Consider the following 20,319-nt stretch of genomic DNA (forward strand, 5'->3'; position numbering starts at 1 on the left):
AAAGGGCTCAACGTTGTTTAACTTCGGTTTCCAAGTTAGGACCGCCTACTCTCAGGAAAGGTCGCATATAAACAAATCATTAAAATTTATCTTGATGTTTATTATAAATGGAAAGCTAATCGAAGAGGCCTAATAAAGGCGGGTGAGATATAAAATATATAGAGGAAAATCTATAATTAATTTATAACGTGATAAGATAATTGCTAAAAGCCTAAACACACTTCCGTACTAAGGGAAGGGTCGGCCACTTAAAAGTCAAGGAAAGTCCAAAAAACAATCCAAAGTCATCAAAAATTAAATCTATCCAAAAACGAGTTCAAGATTTAAGTTGAAGATAAAACACCTGTACTGCAAAAGCTCAAACCAAAATGAAGTACTTCACCAAATATGTTGAGAAAACTCCAGGTTCTACAGCGAGTAATGATACGTCTTGTCGTCAAGGTCGACAGAGAAGAATTGAAGGGTTTGTTTACACGCAAGAGTGGTATCTGGCCGATAGTTGGCGCTGGTGGTCACACCCGCAACCTTCATAGCGATCGCTCGCGAGTTTTTGAGTGTGTTTTCTGTCGAGCCGCTGAGTAGCAGCTATTATATATTCACCGGCTAAGTTAAATATTTAAAAAAATCATCATTAGACACATTAGTGGAAATAACCTCGCCTGGGGGAGGAGGAGGAGCTGCCTCGCTATGGGAGGCAATGCCCTCTCCCAAACCCCGAGGTTGGCGAACACAAGTACGGCCTATGCTACCACTCGACGGCCTCTCGGAAGAGACCGATCGAGTGGGAGCTTCGGAGGAGGTTTGGGCTACGGAAGAAGAGTCCTTGGGATTTTCTCTCTTCAAGAAAACCCTTGAAGGAGAAACATCCCGTTTAGACTTCTTCCGGCGCCGTGAAAACCTCTCCCACTGGGAGGTAGACCACTCCCTACTGTCACCGCATACTTTATTTCTTTCACACCGTTGGCCACTGCAATAAGGACATAAGGTGTGAGGGTCTGTGTCCACCGCCGACATAAACGTTCCACACGGGCGGTCAGGTAAGCCGGGACACTTCCGCATGGTAGAGGCCAACTTCCAAACACTGAAAAGAAAAAGCGAAAAACAAAGATCAAAGGCTGTCATAAGCGAGGGTGGGAGCAGACACGTCTGATCGTCACCCGAGCCAAAAGCAAAGTGAAGTATTCACAGGTGTGTGAGGGGGGAGGGGTAGCAAGCTACCCCTCCCTACCCCCTTGCTAACTAGCGAGGGGGTAGTAATCCCTCGTTAAAATTCTAATGGCTCGTCATTTCAGCTACGCCGAAAGTAATACCCATATTAAATAGCGTGGTTTGTATTTCAGTTACGGAACAATGAAAAGTATCACTTTGTGTTATCTGTATTATGAATGTAACATGAAATATAAATACACAATAATTATGATAGAGAGGGAGATTTAAATTACTTACCTGATCTATTGTCACCTTAGGACATAATATAATCATTAGTGTAAAATGGACAGGTGGATTGTAATGTCTCCGTAAACCAGCCATCAAGGTTTTGTAGAGCTGATCTTGCATCATAGCATTAGAATAGACAATGTCGCCATACCATTCGATAAAGGAAGCCAGGACACATATCAATGTTTCCTGAAAAGTAACAGGGATCAATCACTACAATTTATTTACTGAACATGAAAAATCATACAGATTTTGAAAACATTACTAGAATACTTATTACAAGATTTAAAATTTGTAAGTAATTTTCATACCTCATGCACAAACCATTGTGTGATCAATGGGCTTTATAAATTCATAACAATGAATAGCTATGTAGTTACGAGCTAATATGATGGTTTGCAAGGAGATGTGACTGCTTGCTAACAGTGAGTATACTGTGAAAGGAATGAACGGGTGTATCCGGGGTATTCGCCCTTTACTCACCACATTAGAATAAGCAATTTCAATACATGGTAATCCTGATTTTTGAGTACCAGTGTAAAACCATCAAATGCACTTCCTGCACAAGGAAATGTATTTTATATGAACAAATATCATAATGGTGCTAAACTAAATCTATCAATGCTACATTACTCAAAAAAAATCCTATTTCTTTCCATTTAGAGATCACTCCTTACGTAAAAATAAACCAAAATAAATTATTGAGAGGTATTGCTGTACTAGGTAAAAATTGTAAGAAACAAACAGATGCAACTGATAACACAAAAAATTCACAAAATCAAATGCCTTAGCATTTTCATAACAAACAAAACACGAAAGCTAATAATTCTTTAAATAACTCACTTTCTCCATAGTTTCTGTGACTGTTAGATGGCTGGCTGTCCTACCAAGACTTTGAGCAATGCACTGGGCACACGCCCTTAAAAGGCTGCCTGGTTTCATCTTCTAAGCTGAAAAAAATGCACCATGAGAATCTTAAAACTTAATTGAGAGGAACTTAGCTCATTCTAATATAGGAAAGATAATGAAAATTAAGAGAATTTTTTTCATATTGCTACGTCAACAACTTGAATGACTACTACTTGCTATGCTCAACAAATATGATCAAGTCTTAAATCCAGATTTTCTCATTAGCTGACAATAGTATTTAATTAATGGATGATGTTTTTTTCTATCTGATATTACAATATTGAAGTACAGCATATTTTCATATCATGTACTATATTCCACATGCTACATACTTGATTAAGCTAGTAACTCTCAATAATGGATGATAGATAGTGTCCTTTGGCTTTACAAATCCCTTACGTACTGTATTTTGGTTTTCTTCATATTTCCCATGTTTCTACACTGGTAAAGATAGTAGGAATTATCCCAACCCCCTTTTCAAGCAACATTTCAGGCTAACGCTCTCACTGTGAGGCTAATACATACCTAATTTGGCAGTTTCATTCTTTATTGCAGCTACCACTTCTAATGGCACTCTTAAACCCTACATGTAACAAGCTAAGAGGGGGCACCAAAAGGAAATGGGTTTACCAGGCCTCTGGCAATTAAACAGGTCAATACTGTCCTTAATTTGGCTTTTGAGTAATGCAGAATAATTCAATTTTAATGTCAAACTACAGTATCTAAATTCTAATGCAACAGCCTGGTATGGAGCCTCCCATAGTCCAAGTTATGCTATGTCATTTTAGAATCTGACAGAGGCCTTACCTACAGAATAGTCTACAAAATGGATACTGTAATATGTTATTTTTATTAGTAAAATAAATTTTTGAATATACTTACCCGATAATCATGTAGCTGTCAACTCCGTTGCCCGACAGAATTCTATGGAGGGATACGCCAGCTATCACAATACTAGAAGGGGGTGTACTTACCAGCGCCACCTGTGGCCAGGTACTCAAGTACTTCTTGTTGACACCTCCTCAATTATTCCTCGGTCCACTGGTTCTCTCTGGGGAGGAAGGGAGGGTCGATTAAATCATGATTATCGGGTAAGTATATTCAAAAATTTATTTTACTAATAAAAATAACATTTTTCAATATTAAACTTACCCGATAATCATGTAGCTGATTCACACCCAGGGAGGTGGGTGAAAACCAGTGTACAAGATTAAAGGATAGCTAAGTATCCCATATTTCATATAACAGTTATCTCAAATAACAATGAAATAATAAGTACCTGGTAAGGAAGTCGAATAGAACCGTTACTCTGCCTCTTTTTTAAAGTTCGTCTTCCTTACTGAGCGCAGCGTTCCTCTTGGAGGCTGAATCAACCCAAAGGTGCCAAAGTACACGGGGTTGCAACCCCTACTAAAGGACCTCTACCAAACCTTTAACCCAGGCGCTTCTCAAGAATGAATAGACCACCCGCCAAATCAAAAGGATGCGGAAGGCTTCTTAGCCTACCGTAACAACCATAAAAACAACAATAAAAGCATTCAAGAGAAAGGTTAAAAAAGGTTATGGGATTAAGGGAATGTAGTGGCTGAGCCCTCACCTACTACTGCACTCGCTGCTACGAATGGTCCCAGGGTGTAGCAGTTCTCGTAAAGAGACTGGACATCTTTCAGATAAAATGATGCAAACACTGACTTGCTCCTCCAATAGGTTGCATCCATTATGCTCTGCAGAGAACGGTTTTTATTAAAGGCCATCGAAGTAGCTACGGCTCTTACTTCGTGGGTCCTTACCTTCAGCAATGCAAGGTTTTCCTCCTTTAAGTGAGAATGTGCTTCTCTGATCAGAAGCCTTATATAATACGAAAGCCCATTCTTGGACATGGGCCTCGAAGGTTTCTTGATGGCACACCATAAAGCTTCTGACTGTCCTCGAATAGGTTTAGACCTCTTAAGATAATATTTGAGAGCTCTGACAGGGCAAAGAACTCTCTCTAGTTCGTTACCTACCATGTTGGAGAGGCTAGGTATTTCAAACGATCTAGGCCAAGGACGTGAAGGAAGCTCGTTCTTTGCTAGGAATCCAAGCTGAAAAGAACATGTTGCAGATTCGGTTGTGAAACCAATGTTCTTGCTGAAGGCATGAACCTCACTGACTCTCTTAGCTGTTGCAAGGCAGACGAGAAAAAGAGTCTTGAGGGTAAGGTCCTTGAAGGAAGCTGACTGGAGAGGTTCGAACCTAGATGACATAAGGAACCTTAAGACTACGTCTAGATTCCAGCCTGGAGTGGAAAGACGACGTTCTTTAGACGTCTCAAAAGACTTAAGAATGTCTTGAAGGTCCTTGTTGGAAGACAGGTCCAAACCTCTGTGGCGGAGAACTGAAGCCAACATACTCCTATATCCTTTAATCGTAGGTGCTGAAAGGGATCTCTCATTCCTAAGATGTAGAAGGAAGTCAGCTATTTGGGTCACAGAGGTATTGGTAGAGGATATTGAATTGGCTCTACACCAGCTTCGGAAGACCTCCCACTTAGACTGGTAGACTCTACGAGTGGAAACCCTTCTTGCTCTGGCAATCGCACTGGCTGCCTCCTTCGAAAAGCCTCTAGCTCTAGCGAATCTTTCGACAGTCTGAAGGCAGTCAGCCGAAGAGCGTGGAGGTTTGGGTGCAACCTGTCTACGTGAGGTTGACGTAGAAGGTCCACTCTTAGAGGTAGAGTCCTGGGGAAGTCGACTAGCCATTGAAGTACCTCTGTGAACCATTCTCTTGCAGGCCAAAGGGGAGCAACCAGCGTCAGCCGTGTCCCTTCGTGCGAGACGAATTTCTGCAGAACTTTGTTTATTATCTTGAACGGTGGGAATGCGTACAGGTCGAGATGGGACCAGTTCAGTAGAAAAGCATCCACATGAACTGCTGCAGGGTCTGGAACAGGGGAACAGAACAGCGGAAGTCTCTTGGTTATGGAGGTGGCAAACAGATCTATGGTAGGTTGACCCCACAAGGTCCAAAGTCTGTTGCACACACTCTTGTGGAGGGTCCATTCCGTGGGAATGACCTGATTCCTTCTGCTTAGGCAATCTGCTGAGACGTTCATATCGCCCTGAATGAACCTCGTGACCAGAGTGAGGTTTAGACCTCTTGACCAAATGAGGAGGTCCCTTGCGATCTCGTATAGGCTCCTCGAATGGGTCCCTCCTTGCTTGGAGATGTAAGCCAAGGCTGTGGTATTGTCTGAGTTCACCTCCACCACTTTGCCTAGCAGGAGGGACTTGAAGTTCAACAGGGCTAGATGAACTGCTAGCAGCTCCTTGCAGTTGATGTGGAGTAATCCTTGTTCCTCGTTCCACGTTCCCGAGCATTCCCGTCCGTCCAAGGTTGCACCCCAGCCCGAGTCCGATGCATCTGAGAAGAGATGAAGATTGGGGGTCTGAATGGCCAACGATAGACCCTCCCTGAGAAGGAGGTTGTGCTTCCACCACAGGAGAGTGGTCTTCATCTCTTGGTTGATAGGGATAGAGACTGCTTCGAGAGTCGAACCCTTGTCCCAATGAGCTGCAAGATGGAATTGAAGAGGGCGGAGGTGGAGTCTCCCTAGCTCGACAAACAGGGCCAGTGATGAGAGGGTCCCTGTGAGACTCATCCACTGTCTCACTGAGCAACTGCTCCTCTTCAGCATGCTCATGATGCACTCTAGGGCCTGGCTTATCCTGGGGGCCGATGGAAAAGCCCGAAAATCCTGACTCCGAATCTCCATTCCCAGGTACACAATGGATTGGGAGGGAATGAGTTGAGACTTCTCTATGTTGACTAATAGACCTAGGTCTCTGATTAAGTCTAAAGTCCAATTGAGATTCTCCAGACGACGACGACTCGTGGAGGCTCTCAACAGCCAGTCGTCTAAGTAGAGGGAGGCTCTGATGTTCGACAAGAGTAGGAATTTTGCTATATTCCTCATCAGATGAGTAAAGACCATAGGAGCTGTGCTTAGGCCAAAACACAGGGCTTGGAATTGGTAGACAACCTTTCCAAAAACGAATCTCAGGAAAGGTTGGGAGTCTGGATGAATAGGAACGTGAAAGTATGCATCTTTCAAGTCCAACGAGACCATCCAGTCCTCCTGTCTGACCGCTGCTAAGACCGACTTCGTCGTCTCCATCGTGAACGTCTGCTTGGTGACATACTCGTTGAGAGCGCTGACGTTCAGCACCGGTCTCCAACCTCCTGTCTTCTTGGCCACAAGAAAGAGACGGTTGTAGAAGCCCGGGGATTGATGGTCCCGGACTATAACCACTGCCTTCTTCTGCACAAGTAGCGACACCTCCTGGTGCAATGCTAGCCTCTTGTCCTCTTCTTTGTAGTTGGGAGAGAGGTTGATGGGCGATGTGGTCAGAGGTGGTATGAGGCAGAATGGAATCCTGTAACCGTTCCTCAGCCAACTGACAGACTGGGCGTCTGCACCTCTCTTCTCCCAGGCTCGCCAGAAGATCTTGAGTCTGGCTCCTACTGCTGTCTGGAGATGCGGAGAGTCAGTTTTTTCCTTTAGATGTCCTGGATCCTTTCCTAGACTTGCTCCTGTGAGAGTCTGGACGGGAGCTTCCTCGGCTGGGGGCTCTACCACGAAAGGGTGGTATGAACCTCGTAGCAGGGGTATCAGCCACTGGGGAGCGATAAGTCTTGGGGACTGAGGTAGCAACCTTAGACTTACGAGCCGATGAGGCTACAAGATCGTGTGTATCCTTTTGTATCAGGGCAGCAGACAAGTCCTTAACCAGCTCTTCGGGGAAGAGGAACTTCGAGAGCGGAGCAAAAAGGAGTTGTGACCGTTGGCAAGGTGTAATGCTGGCGGAAAGGAAGGTACAAAGTTGTTCCCTTTTCTTCAAAACCCCTGATACAAACATCGACGCAAGCTCACCCGAACCATCCCTAATGGCCTTATCCATGCAGGACATTAATAGCATGGCAGAATCTTTGTCCGCAGGAGAGGTCTTCTTGCTGAGGGCCCCCAGGCACCAGTCTAGAAAGTTGAACATTTCAAATGCTCTAAACATTCCTTTCAGTAAGTGATCCAGGTCTGAGAAGGTCCAACAAACCTTAGAGCGCCTCATTGCAGTTCTCCGAGGCGAGTCTACCAGACTTGAGAAGTCAGCCTGGGCAGAGGCAGGTACTCCCAAGCCTGGTGCTTCTCCTGTGGCATACCAAACGCTCGCTTTCGAAGTGAGCTTCGTTGGAGGGAACATGAAAGAAGTCTTGCCAAGGTGTTGCTTAGACTGCAGCCACTCCCCTAAGATCCTTAATGCCCTCTTAGAGGACCTAGCTAGGACTAGCTTAGTATAGGTGGACTTAGCTTGTTGTACGCCCAGCGAAAACTCAGATGGTGGAGAGCGGGGAATAGCAGAGACAAAGTGGTCTGGGTAAACCTCCCGAAGTAGAGCCAAGACCTTACGAAAATCAATAGACTGTGGAGAAAGCTTGGATTCATCCACATCTGATGAGGGATCCAGGTGTGCCTCCTCATCATCAGACGCCTCATCACCAGAGTGTAGCGAAGGTATCGGACAAGAATGCTGAACAGCAGAGTCAGAACGAGTAGGAACAATAGTAGTGGTTTCCTCTACAAGTAACTGTTGAGGGAGAACCTGAGGCTCAGACTGCAAAGGCTGAATAGCAGACGAAGCAGAAGGAAGGCGCATGGGTGGAGGAGGCTGACTCCTAGCATGAGCGGTTGAACCCAAGGATTGCGCTTGCTGAGCGGTTGGTGGAAGCGGAGTAGCAAGTTCCTGTTCCTGTGGTGAGAGCGGAGCGTGATGAGGTTGAGGCTGCGCAGAACAAGGTAAATGTCTCGCAAGCTGAGGCTCCTGAGGCGCAAGGCCAAGGTGTAGTGGAGCTTGCCTTGTGGATGGTTGAGCTCGCTGCAGCGAGAGCTGAGGAGACTGACTCATGGACGGGAGAGGTTGTTGTACCTCAGCCAAGAGTTGCACCACAGGTGGAGCAGCAAAGGGAGGCGGAGGAAGAGAGGAGTAATCCTCCTGATCCCATAGCAAAGGTTGCCTTAAAGAAGGCGGAGGCTGAACACCAGTGGGAACAGCAAACTCAGACCGTGGCTCAACATCGTACGCCTGGCAGGTGGTACTGCGATCAGGCGGAGCAAGTGCAGGCGGAGCGAGCGCAGGCGGAGCGAGCGCAGGCGGAGGGAGTGTAGGCGGAGGCGGAGGAGCAACACTCTCAGCCCGACACTCACGCATCAAGTCCGAAAGCTGTGCTTGCATGGACTGTAGTAGAGTCCACTTAGGGTCGACAGTCGAGCTCTGTTGTGGCAGAACCCTACTCCTCTTGGGCGGAGTGCAGTCGACAGATGACTGCGGCGAGTCAGAGCTGAGCCAATGACTGCAACCTGGCTGAGCACTCGCGGACTGGACTCTGCGTTTAAGTGGTCTCGAGACCTGAGACCAACGTTTCTTCCCTGACAGATGATCAGCGGACGAGAAAAAGACGGGCTCAATCGTCTGCGGGTGGGAGTGACGGTCTTTGGAAGACACGCCCGCAACCACCGAGGAAACTTCTGTGCGCCTAACAAGGCCTGCCGAACCCTTATGCCCTTCGACATTGCTTCTCCCCTGGGCATGGGAGCTTGCAAGAGGTCCCGGACTGGGAGGACGACTGGCTCGCACAGAAGAATCCTCACGCACCACACTGGCACTGACACTAGCACTTGGCACTGCACTGACACTAGCACTCGTCACAGCACTGGCACTAACTCCACCCACTGCACTCTTGACCTTAAGTTCCTTAACTTCGGCCATCAGAGACTTATGGTCACTTACCACTGACTCTACTTTATCGCCTAAGGCCTGAATAGCACGCAAAACAACAGACATATCAGGCGGAGGGCAAACAGTAGGTTCGGGGGTAGCCACTACAGGGGTAGGAAAAGGTAGGGGATCATGAGGTGAGGAAAACATTGAAGAGTGAGAAGAACTCCTCCTAACTCTACCTCTCTCTAACTTAGATTAATATTTTAAAAGACGGACAAATTCCAGTTCCGAAAGTCCGGCGCATTCCTCACATCGATTTTCTAACAGACAGGGCCTGTCCCTACAGTCAGAACAAGCGGTGTGAGGATCTACCGAGGCCTTCGGAATACGCCTATTGCAAGACCTACATCGTCTATGGGAGGGGGCTTGCGAAATGTCAGACATCTTGAATCCAAAGAGTAGTCAAAGGGGTTTCCAAAATCAAGCAAAAGATCGTTAACCGTTAATCAGGACTATATAAAAGCTATCTAGCTAATATAAGAAGGTTTCCAGTAATGCGACAGCCGAAATCTGAGAGAATACTTCACCAATTAGCCGTGAACAAACTCGAAGATCATAAGCGTATCCCAGAACGTCTTGCCGGAAGCACGACAGAGGAATAATTGAGGAGGTGTCAACAAGAAGTACTTGAGTACCTGGCCACAGGTGGCGCTGGTAAGTACACCCCCTTCTAGTATTGTGATAGCTGGCGTATCCCTCCATAGAATTCTGTCGGGCAACGGAGTTGACAGCTACATGATTATCGGGTAAGTTTAATATTGAAAAATGTTATTTTTATTAATAAAATAAATTTTTGAATATACTTACCCGATAATCATGTAGCTGTCAACTCCGTTGCCCGACAGAATTCTATGGAGGGATACGCCAGCTATCACAATACTAGAAGGGGGTGTATTTACCAGCGCCACCTGTGGCCAGGTACTCAAGTACTTCTTGTTGACACCTCCTCAATTATTCCTCGGTCCACTGGTTCTCTATGGGGAGGAAGGGAGGGTCGATTAAATCATGATTATCGGGTAAGTATATTCAAAAATTTATTTTATTAATAAAAATAACATTTTTCAATATTAAACTTACCCGATAATCATGTAGCTGATTCACACCCAGGGGGGTGGGTGAAAAACCAGTGTACAAGACTAAAGGATAGCTAAGTATCCCGTATTTCATATAATCAGTTATCCACAATAACAATGAAATAATAAGTACCTGGTAAGGAAGTCGACTTGAACCGTTACTCTGCCTTTAATAAGATCGTCTTCCTTCCTGAGCGCAGCGTTCCTCTTGGGAGGCTGAATCAACTCAAAGGTGCTAAAGTATACAGGGCTGCAACCCATACTAAAGGACCTCATCACAACCTTTAACCTTGGCGCTTCTCAAGAAAGAATTGACCACCCGCCAAATCAACAAGGATGTGGAAGGCTTCTTAGCCGACCGTACAACCCATAAAAAGTATTCAAGAGAAAGGTTAATAAGTTATGGGATTATGGGAATGTAGTGGCTGAGCCCTCGCCTACTACTGCATTCGTTGCTACGAATGGACCCAGGGTGTAGCAGTACTCGTAAAGAGACTGGACATCTTTGAGATAGAATGATGCGAACACTGACTTGCTTCTCCAATAGGTTGCATCCATAACACTCTGCAGAGAACGGTTCTTTTTGAAGGCCACTGAAGTAGCCACAGCTCTCACTTCATGTGTCCTTACCTTCAGCAAAGCAAGGTCTTCTTCCTTCAGATGAGAATTTGCTTCTCTAATCAGAAGCCTGATGTAGTAAGAAACTGAGTTCTTAGACATTGGTAGAGAAGGCTTCTTGATAGCACACCATAAGGCTTCTGATTGTCCTCGTAATGGTTTTGACCTTCTTAGATAGTACTTAAGAGCTCTAACTGGGCAAAGTACTCTCTCCAGTTCGTTCCCCACCATGTTGGACAGGCTTGGGATCTCGAACGACTTAGGCCAAGGACGGGAAGGAAGCTCGTTTTTAGCCAAAAAACCGAGCTGCAAGGAACATGTAGCCGTTTCAGATGTGAAACCTATGTTCCTGCTGAAGGCGTGGATCTCACTTACTCTTTTACCTGTTGCTAAGCACACGAGGAAAAGAGTTTTAATGTGAGGTCCTTAAAAGAGGCTGATTGGAGCGGTTCAAATCCTGATGACATTAGGAACCTTAGGACCACGTCTAGATTCCAGCCTGGAGTGGACAACCGACGTTCCTTTGAGGTCTCAAAAGACCTAAGGAGGTCCTGTAGATCTTTGTTGGAGGAAAGATCCAAGCCTCTGTGGCGGAAAACCGCTGCCAACATACTTCTGTAACCCTTGATCGTAGGAGCTGATAGGGATCTTACGTTCCTTAGATGTAACAGGAAGTCAGCAATCTGGGTTACAGTGGTACTGGTTGAGGAAACTGCATTGGCCTTGCACCAGCTTCGGAAGACTTCCCATTAAGACTGATAGACTCTGAGAGTGGATGTCGTCCTTGCTCTGGCAATCGCTCTGGCTGCCTCCTTCGAAAAGCCTCTAGCTCTTGAGAGTCTTTCGATAGTCTGAAGGCAGTCAGACGAAGAGCGTGGAGGTTTGGGTGAACCTTCTTTACGTGAGGTTGACGCAGAAGGTCCACTCTAGGAGGAAGAGTCCTGGGAACGTCGACCAGTCATTGCAGTACCTCGGTGAACCATTCTCTCGCGGGCCAGAGGGGAGCAACCAACGTAGCCGTGTCCCTTTGTGAGAGGCGAACTTCTGAAGTACCCTGTTGACAATCTTGAACGGCGGGAATGCATACAGGTCGAGATGGGACCAATCCAGCAGAAAGGCATCCACGCGAACTGCTGCTGGGTCTGGAATCGGAGAACAATACAAGAGGAGCCTCTTGGTCATCGAGGTAGCGAATAGATCTATGGTTGGCTGACCCCACAGGGCCCAAAGTCTGCTGCAAACATTCTTGTGAAGGGTCCACTCTGTGGGGAAGACCTGACCCTTCCGGCTGAGGCGATCTGCCATGACATTCATATCGCCCTGAATGAGCCTCGTTACCAGCGTGAGCTTTCGATCTTTTGACCAAATGAGGAGGTCCCTTGCGATCTCGAACAACTTCCTCGAATGAGTCCCTCCCTGCTTGGAGATGTAAGCCAAGGCTGTGGTGTAGTCGGAGTTCACCTCCACCACCTTGTTAAGCTGGAGGGACTTGAAGTTTATCAAGGCCAGATGAACTGCCAACAACTCCTTGCAATAGATGTGAAGTGTCCTTTGCTCCTGATTCCATGTTCCCGAGCATTCCTGTCCGTCCAGTGTCGCACCCCAGCCCGTGTCCGATGCGTCCGAGAAGAGACGGTGGTCGGGGGTCTGAACAGCCAATGGTAGACCTTCCTTGAGAAGAATGCTGTTCTTCCACCACGTTAGAGTAGACCTCATCTCTTCGGAAACAGGAACTGAGCCCGTCTCTAGCGTCATGTCCTTTATCCAGTGAGCAGCTAGATGATACTGAAGGGGGCGGAGGTGGAGTCTCCCTAACTCGATGAACAGGGCCAGCGATGAAAGTGTCCCTGTTAGACTCATCCACTGCCTGACTAAGCATCGGTTCCTTCTCAGCATGCTCTGGATGCATTCTAGGGCTTGGAAGATCCTTGGGGCCGACGGACAAGTCCGAAAAGCTCGACTCTGAAGATCCATACCCAAGGAGACAATGGTCTGGGATGGAACGAGCTGAGACTCCTCAAAATTGACCAGGAGGCCCAGTTCCTTGGTCAGATCCATAGTCCATTTGAAAATCTCCAGACAGCGACGACTTGTGGGAGCTCTTAAAAGCCAGTCGTCTGACGGAGCCGGACACAAGATCATGATACTGCTGCACAGTCTGTAAACTGTCAATCATGGGCAAGCGAGGAAGTACAGTGACAACCCGAATCTGTCTAGACTGTCTGGGTCGTACAGACAACTCCTTAACGGGTTGCTGAGGTTGCCGCACTGCGTCACAACAAGTCCCTTCTGTTGGTTGTTGAACGTCTTCCCCGTGACACATTGACTCCGTAAACAAAAAATCCTCTAACAAGGACTAAGCTTGGACTGCATGTCACGCAACACAGCTCAAGGTCTATGGGAGCAGGTGTGGTAACAGACGGGATTAGCGGCTGAAGTGGAACCATTACCTTCCCTGTAAGCATGTTATGCTTAAATAAAAGTCCATAAGAGGTTATGCAGCTAAAGGCTCCCTCCAAATGACAGAGTCCTCAAGGGAATATCAGAAGGAGGGAGAAAAGAACTTTCTCATCTACAGGGACCTTATCCTAGAAAAGCTAAGTTCTCTGAGTGAGGGTTCACTGGTGCAAAAGCAGCAGACTAGAAGGCAACGTTATGAAACTGCTTGACAGTCTAGTGAGTTGGCAACAACCCAAGATGTGTTGAGAAGCATGCGGTAAGGTATGCAGAGCATGATGTATGCAGAGTATGCTGTATGCAGAGCATGCTGTATGTAGAGCATGTTGTATGCAGAGCATGCTGAATGCAGAGCATGCTGTATGCAGAGCATGTTGTATGCAGAGCATGCTGAATGCAGAGCATGCTGTATGCTGAGCATGTAGTAAGCAGAGCCTGCTGTAAGCAGAGCCTGCTGTAAGGAAAGCAGAGCGTGTGCATGGCGTTTAACATTTCTCAGAAATTCCATGACCAGTGCTAGAGTGCTTTATGCATGCTTGCATGGGGTTTAAACCATGGTATGAAAATGGAGGTAAGGTATGCTGAACAGCAGAGTCAGAACGAGCTGGAACAACAATAGTTGTGGTTTCCTCTTCAAGACTCCGATGAGGGAACACCTGAGGCTCAGTCTGCAAAGGCTGAATAAAAGACAAGCAGAAGGAAGGCGCATGGGTGGAGGAGGCTGACTCCTAGCATGAGTGGTTGAACCCAAGGGTGCGCTTGCTGAGCGGTTGGCGGAAGCGGAGTAGCAAGTTCCAGTTCCTGTGGTGTGAGCGGAGCGCGATGAGGAAGAGGCTGCGCAGAACAAGGTAAATGTCTCGCAAGCTGAGGCTCCTGAGGCGCAAGGCTAAGGTGTTGTGGTGCTTGCCTTGTGGAGGGTTGAGCTCGCTGCAGCGAGAGCTGAGGAGACTGACTCATGGACGGGAGAGGTTGTTGTACCTCAACCGAGTGTTGCATCACTGGTGGAGCAGCAAGTGGAGGCGGAGGAAGAGAGGTATAATCCTCCTGATCCCAATGTAAAGGTTGCCTTAAGGAAGGCGGAGGCTGAACACCACAGGGAACAGCAAACTCAGCACGTGGCTCAACATCGTACGCCTGGCAGGTGGAACTGCTGGCAGGTGGTACTGCGATCAGGCGGAGCGAATGTAGGTGGAGGGAGTGTAGGCGGAGGCGGAGGAGCAACATTCTCAGCCCGACACTCACGCATCAAGTCCGAAAGCTGTGCTTGCATGGACTGTAGTAGAGTCCACAACATCGTACGCCTGGCAGATGGTACTGCGATCCGGCGGAGCGAGTGTAGGTGGAGGGAGTGTAGGCGGAGGCGGAGGAGCAACACTCTCAGCCCGACACTCACGCATCAAGTCCGAAAGCTGTGCTTGCATGGACTGTAGTAGAGTTCACAACATCGTACGCCTGGCAGGTGGTACTGTGATCAGGCGGAGCGATCATAGGCGGGGGGGAGTGTAGGCGGAGGCGCAACACTCTCAGCCCGACACTCACGCATCAAGACCGAAAGTTGTGACTGTATGGACTGCAGTAGAGTTAACTTGGGGTCGGCAGACACTAAGTTCTGCTGAGGTAAAGCCTTAACAGCAGAGATCTGTTGTGGCAGAACCTTACTCCTCTTAGGCGGAGTGTAATCAACTGATGACTGAGGAGAGTCAGAGCTAACCCAATGACTGCATTCGGGTTGTGAACTTTAACTTCGTACGTCTGGCATAGGTCTGGACTTAACGTTTAAGAGGTCTTGAGACCTGAGACCAGCGTTACTCTGCCTTTATTTTCTCCCCTAATCTCTTCTGCAGACGAGCAAAATAAGGGCTCAATCGTCTGCGGGTGGGAGTGACGGTCTCGGTAAGACACGCCCACAACCACCGAGAATACTTCTGTGCGCCGATCAAGGCCTGCTGAACCCTTATGCCCTTCGACAAAAGTACCCTCACGCACTAATCACTTATCACTTTGATTTCTGTTTGCACTTATTTCACTGAACTCGAAACTTTAAGTGGTTTGTACCTGAAATACGCAATTCTATCCTTTCTCAAAGTTAGTAATTGCGAAAACAGAATTACAATGTAACAGAAAAATCTAATGAAAGATAATTCAGTGGTTGGAAAGAGACTAAACACTAGATCACTCTAGAAACGTTTAGTTTCTTCCCCTAAAGAGACTAGGGAGAAGAGCAAAAACGATAACGACGTTACTCGTACGCCTGGCAGGCTTGAATGAAACGTTTATCCTCTTTCTCCCTCCGTCTCTATCTCTCTCTCTCTCTCTCTCTCTTGACTTAGAACCTGAGAGAAGAGCCCAAACATATATATCGTTAAAACATATTATTGTTAAAGGAAAAAACTGAAAAGTTCCTTTATTAGGATCAAAACCATTAAGTAAAGAAAGAATGAACAAAACGCTAGACACGGTTACTCTTACTGCAACGTGAAACCGTGAACATTCTTTCTCTATCGTAACGATAGAGTGCAAGTTGAACGTTCTGAACGTCAACAACTGCAGAGACAAAACAAAACGTTAGTTCAACTTTGAAAACAGTACGAGACTGTCAAAGAAAATCTTTCAAACTCTGTGGCGGAAATAGCATAATATGTTAACAGGTAAAACCGAAATGACGGGCTCAAAGTTTATTAACTTCGGTAAAAGACCGCCTACTATTAGGAAGGTCGAATATAAACAAATATAAAAATTAATTTTAATGAGTTTATAATAAAAGGAAGTTAATCGAAGAGGCCTATAAGAGGCGGAGAGATATAAAATAAATCTATAACTTTCGTTAAGCAAAATTAAGAAAGAGAGTCTATACTCTCTTAGACACCAACACTTCCGTCTAAGGGAAGGGTCGGCCATTGAAAAGTGAACGAGAGTTCAAACTCTCTCGTCACCATAATTAATCAAATTAATTCCAAAAGCTAACTAAGCTAATATAGAAGTTTCCAGTAAAGCGACAGCCGAAATCAAAGAGAAATACTTCACCAAAGTCGTGAAAATACTCCAAGAACATAAGCGTATCCCAGAACGTCTTGCCGGAAGCACGACAGAGGAATAATTGAGGAGGTGTCAACAAGAAGTACTTGAGTACCTGGCCACAGGTGGCGCTGGTAAATACACCCCCTTCTAGTATTGTGATAGCTGGCGTATCCCTCCATAGAATTCTGTCGGGCAACGGAGTTGACAGCTACATGATTATCGGGTAAGTTTAATATTGAAAACTTAAATTTTGGGGGCTTAGCACTTGTTCACTAATATTATTAGGCCTAAGCAATGTAAAAAGAAAATCTGAGGCAATTTTACAGTATATTATTCCTCACATGCCATTCAGAGATATTTTGATGCAAGATGAATAAGGACATGATGTCCTAAGTCAGCTTAGATAAGTTAGGATACAGGGTCTCCCATCTTTGGTCAGACTAAGTAAGGGTAAGGCCACATCGGACGTGGGAAGTGTGAGGTACAGGCCCGACTTGGGCAGGAGAGCAGCAATAAAGCAGCAAATGGCAACACCAGAAATGCCAATACCCTTCCACTCATCACTCTCTCAGCAATCTGTAGAAGCTATCCTGCACAAATACAGTACAGGGTATGTCATTATCAAATTTGGGTAGGAAATTGCTTTTAATCGAAAATGTAAATTTGACCATAAATTATGCAAACTAGTATGGACTTTTTAATAAAAGAAAAGGAAAAGTAAATTTCAGTTTAGGGAACTGGAACAAAATAGCTTCCAGGTCAACTATCTTTACTGCACTACCCAAGCTACACCTCTAGTAGGAAAAGCAGGATTCTATAGGTCAAGCGGTAAAATCATGATATGAATTGATACGAGACCTGTCAACTAGTTCAACAGAAGAAGCCTTTGTAGTTTGTTGGGACATTTCGTAAAACTTTATCAAAGGTAATTAGACACAAGACACCTAACCTACAGTTCCTTACCTAACCTAACCTTAGGAGCCATCTTCTTATCTACCAACCTCCCAGGGGGTATGGCCCCTATGACCCATCCTTACACAACCGTATTCGTAGCTCACCGTGTCCCAACGAGCTACATTCACCCCAAAAAATTTTAATACAGTAAAATGTTGAAATTTATGATGGAGAAGGCAGTAAATTTGAAATTAGCTGTATATCTAATATTATGTACAGGATAGTGCAACTTGGGAAAATATGAATGCGAAGGGTGGTCAGAATTATGAATCAACTCTTTTATATAGCCTTATATAGACATAGTTACTAACCTTAATTATTCAATTGACTATTAAATTATCCAGTTTACTCATCGTCGTTCTAGAAAACAAATATTTTTGCCAAAATAGCACAAGCCTCCCCTTTGTTTACAATGAGAGACATCTGTGGCAGGTTGACCACAGACGGGTAATGCCTTTGCAACGGCACATCAGTTATGGATCCAAAACACGTTAGACGGCAGGTTTTATCCAATAAATCAAGACGAGAATCAGCAGCCGAAGACCAGATAGGAAAATAATACTCGAAACAAAGTAGAAAGAAATAATCAAAATACCTCCTAAGGATAGGTTAATCAATAAAAATCTTAAAAGAAGGAGAAACAGACCGGGTGTAATGTAATTCTCAAAATTAAATTTGCAATCAAGAATCCCAATTAGAATTTTAAATGAGTTGTATATAGTTATGGAGACATAGTCAATTATACTTTGGGTTTTGTTAGGAATTAATTTCATGCCCCATAAGTTGTATAATGCACGAATTTTACCTAGATAAGAAAAAGAGTAACATGAAAGTGACACATCCGCATACAGACATTATATATATATATATATATATATATATATATATATATATATATATATATATATATATATATATATATATTATATATATATATATATATTTATATATATATATATATATATATATATATATATATATATATATATATATATATATATATATATATATATATAGAAGGACTGGGTAGAAGGAATTATGTAGTTGTTATGGGTGACTTAAATGCTAGAGTGGGCGCTGGAGAGGTAGAAGGTGTCATTGGGAAGTATGGCGTACCAGGTGAAAATGAGATTGGTGAGAGACTGGTAGATATGTGTGTTGAACAAGAGATGGTAATAAGTGCTAGCTTTTTTAAAAAAGAAAGATAAAAATAAGTATACATGGGTAAGAGTGGCAAATGGAAGAGTAGTAGAAAGGGCATTAATGGATTATGTGTTGATAACTAAAAGAATGTTTGGAAGATTGAAAGACGTGCACGTGTTTAGGGGTATGGCTAACGGTATGTCTGATCATTTTTTGGTGGAAGGAAAATTGGTTGTAGCAAAAGAGTGGGGGAATAGAGTAGGTGGATGTAAAAGGGAGCTAGTGAGGGTTGAAGAGCTAATAAAACCTGGGGTAAAAAGTAAATATCAGGAAAGGTTGAAAATGGCATATGACGAGGTGAGAGTAAGAGAAACTGGTAATTTAGAGGAGGAGTGGAAGTTAGTAAAAGAAAATTTTGTTGGGATTGCAAGTGATGTATGTGGCAAGAAGGTTATTGGAGGCAGCATGAGGAAGGGCAGTGAATGGTGGAATGAAGGAGTGAAGGTAAAAGTGGAAGAGAAAAAGAGGGCTTTTGAAGAATGGCTGCAGAGTAATAGTATAGAGAAGTATGAAAAATATAGAGAGAAAAAGGTGGAAGTAAAGCGCAAGGTACGTGAGGCAAAGAGGGCAGCTGACCTGAGGTGGGGTCAGGGACTGGGTCAGTCATATGAAGAGAATAAGAAGAAGTTTTGGAAAGAAGTGAAGAGAGTAAGAAAGGCCGGCGCAAGAATTGAAGAGACAGTGAAAGATGGAAATGGAAGGTTGTTAAAAGGAGAGGAGGCAAGGAAAAGGTGGGCGGAATATTTTGAAAGTTTGCTGAATGTTGAGGATGATAGGGAGGCAGATATAATTGCTGTTCCAGGTGTTGAGGTGCCAGTGATGGGAGATGAGAATGAGAGAGAGATTACAATAGAGGAAGTGAGGAGAGCACTAGATGAAACGAGAGTAGGAAAAGCATCTGGTATGGATGGTCTGAAAGCTGAGATGTTGAAGGAAGGGGGTGTGACTGTAATTGAATGGTTGGTGAGATTGTTTAATGTGTGTTTTGTGTTGTCAATGGTACCAGTAGATTGGGTCTGTGCATGTATTGTACCACTATATAAGGGTAAGGGAGATGTGCATGATTGTTGTAATTCAAGAGGTATTAGTTTGTTGAGTGTAGTTGGAAAAGTGTATGGTAGAGTACTGATTAATAGGATTAAGGATAAAACAGAGAATGCAATCTTGGAAGTACAAGGTGGTTTTAGAAGAGGTAGGGGTTGTATGAATCAGATTTTTACAGTTAGGCAGATATGCGAGAAATATTTAGCAAAAGGTAAGGAGGTGTATGTTGCGTTTATGGATCTGGAGAAAGCATATGATAGAGTTGATAGGGAAGCAATGTGGAATGTGATGAGGTTATATGGAGTTGGTGGAAGGTTGTTGCAAGCAGTGAAAAGTTTCTACAAAGGTAGTAAAGCATGTGTTAGAATAGGAAGTGAAGTGAGCGATTGGTTTCCGGTGAGAGTGGGGCTGAGACAGGGATGTGTGATGTCGCCGTGGTTGTTTAACTTGTATGTTGATGGAGTGGTGAGAGAGGTGAATGCTCGAGTGCTTGGACGAGGATTAAAACTGGTAGACGAGAATGATCATGAATGGGAGGTAAATCAGTTGTTGTTTGCGGATGATACTGTACTGGTAGCAGACACAGAAGAGAAGCTTGACCGACTAGTGACAGAATTTGGAAGGGTATGTGAGAGAAGGAAGTTGAGAGTTAATGTGGGTAAGAGTAAGGTTATGAGATGTACGAGAAGGGAAGGTGGTGCAAGGTTGAATGTCATGTTGAATGGAGAGTTACTTGAGGAGGTGGATCAGTTTAAGTACTTGGGGTCTGTTGTTGCAGCAAATGGTGGATTGGA

The 20,319-nt window shown here is 44.9% G+C and overlaps 1 protein-coding gene across 1 annotated transcript in view; it reads right to left on the bottom strand.

Moving 5' to 3' along the window:
* LOC137631242 (uncharacterized) overlaps positions 1 to 17,755 on the bottom strand; it is a 107,874-nt gene extending 90,119 nt beyond the window's left edge. The window contains exons 1-3 of the mRNA XM_068363025.1: positions 17,590 to 17,755; positions 2,281 to 2,387; positions 1,447 to 1,626 (exon numbers count right to left, since the gene is read on the bottom strand). Coding sequence (XP_068219126.1) covers positions 1,447 to 1,626; positions 2,281 to 2,379 — 279 coding nt within the window. The 5' untranslated portion in view covers positions 2,380 to 2,387; positions 17,590 to 17,755. The remainder of the gene's footprint in view (positions 1 to 1,446; positions 1,627 to 2,280; positions 2,388 to 17,589) is intronic.
* Between the last annotated feature and the right edge of the window lie 2,564 nt (positions 17,756 to 20,319).

Source organism: Palaemon carinicauda, chromosome 39 (genome assembly GCF_036898095.1).
Source record: "Palaemon carinicauda isolate YSFRI2023 chromosome 39, ASM3689809v2, whole genome shotgun sequence".
Lineage (NCBI taxonomy): Eukaryota > Metazoa > Arthropoda > Malacostraca > Decapoda > Palaemonidae > Palaemon > Palaemon carinicauda.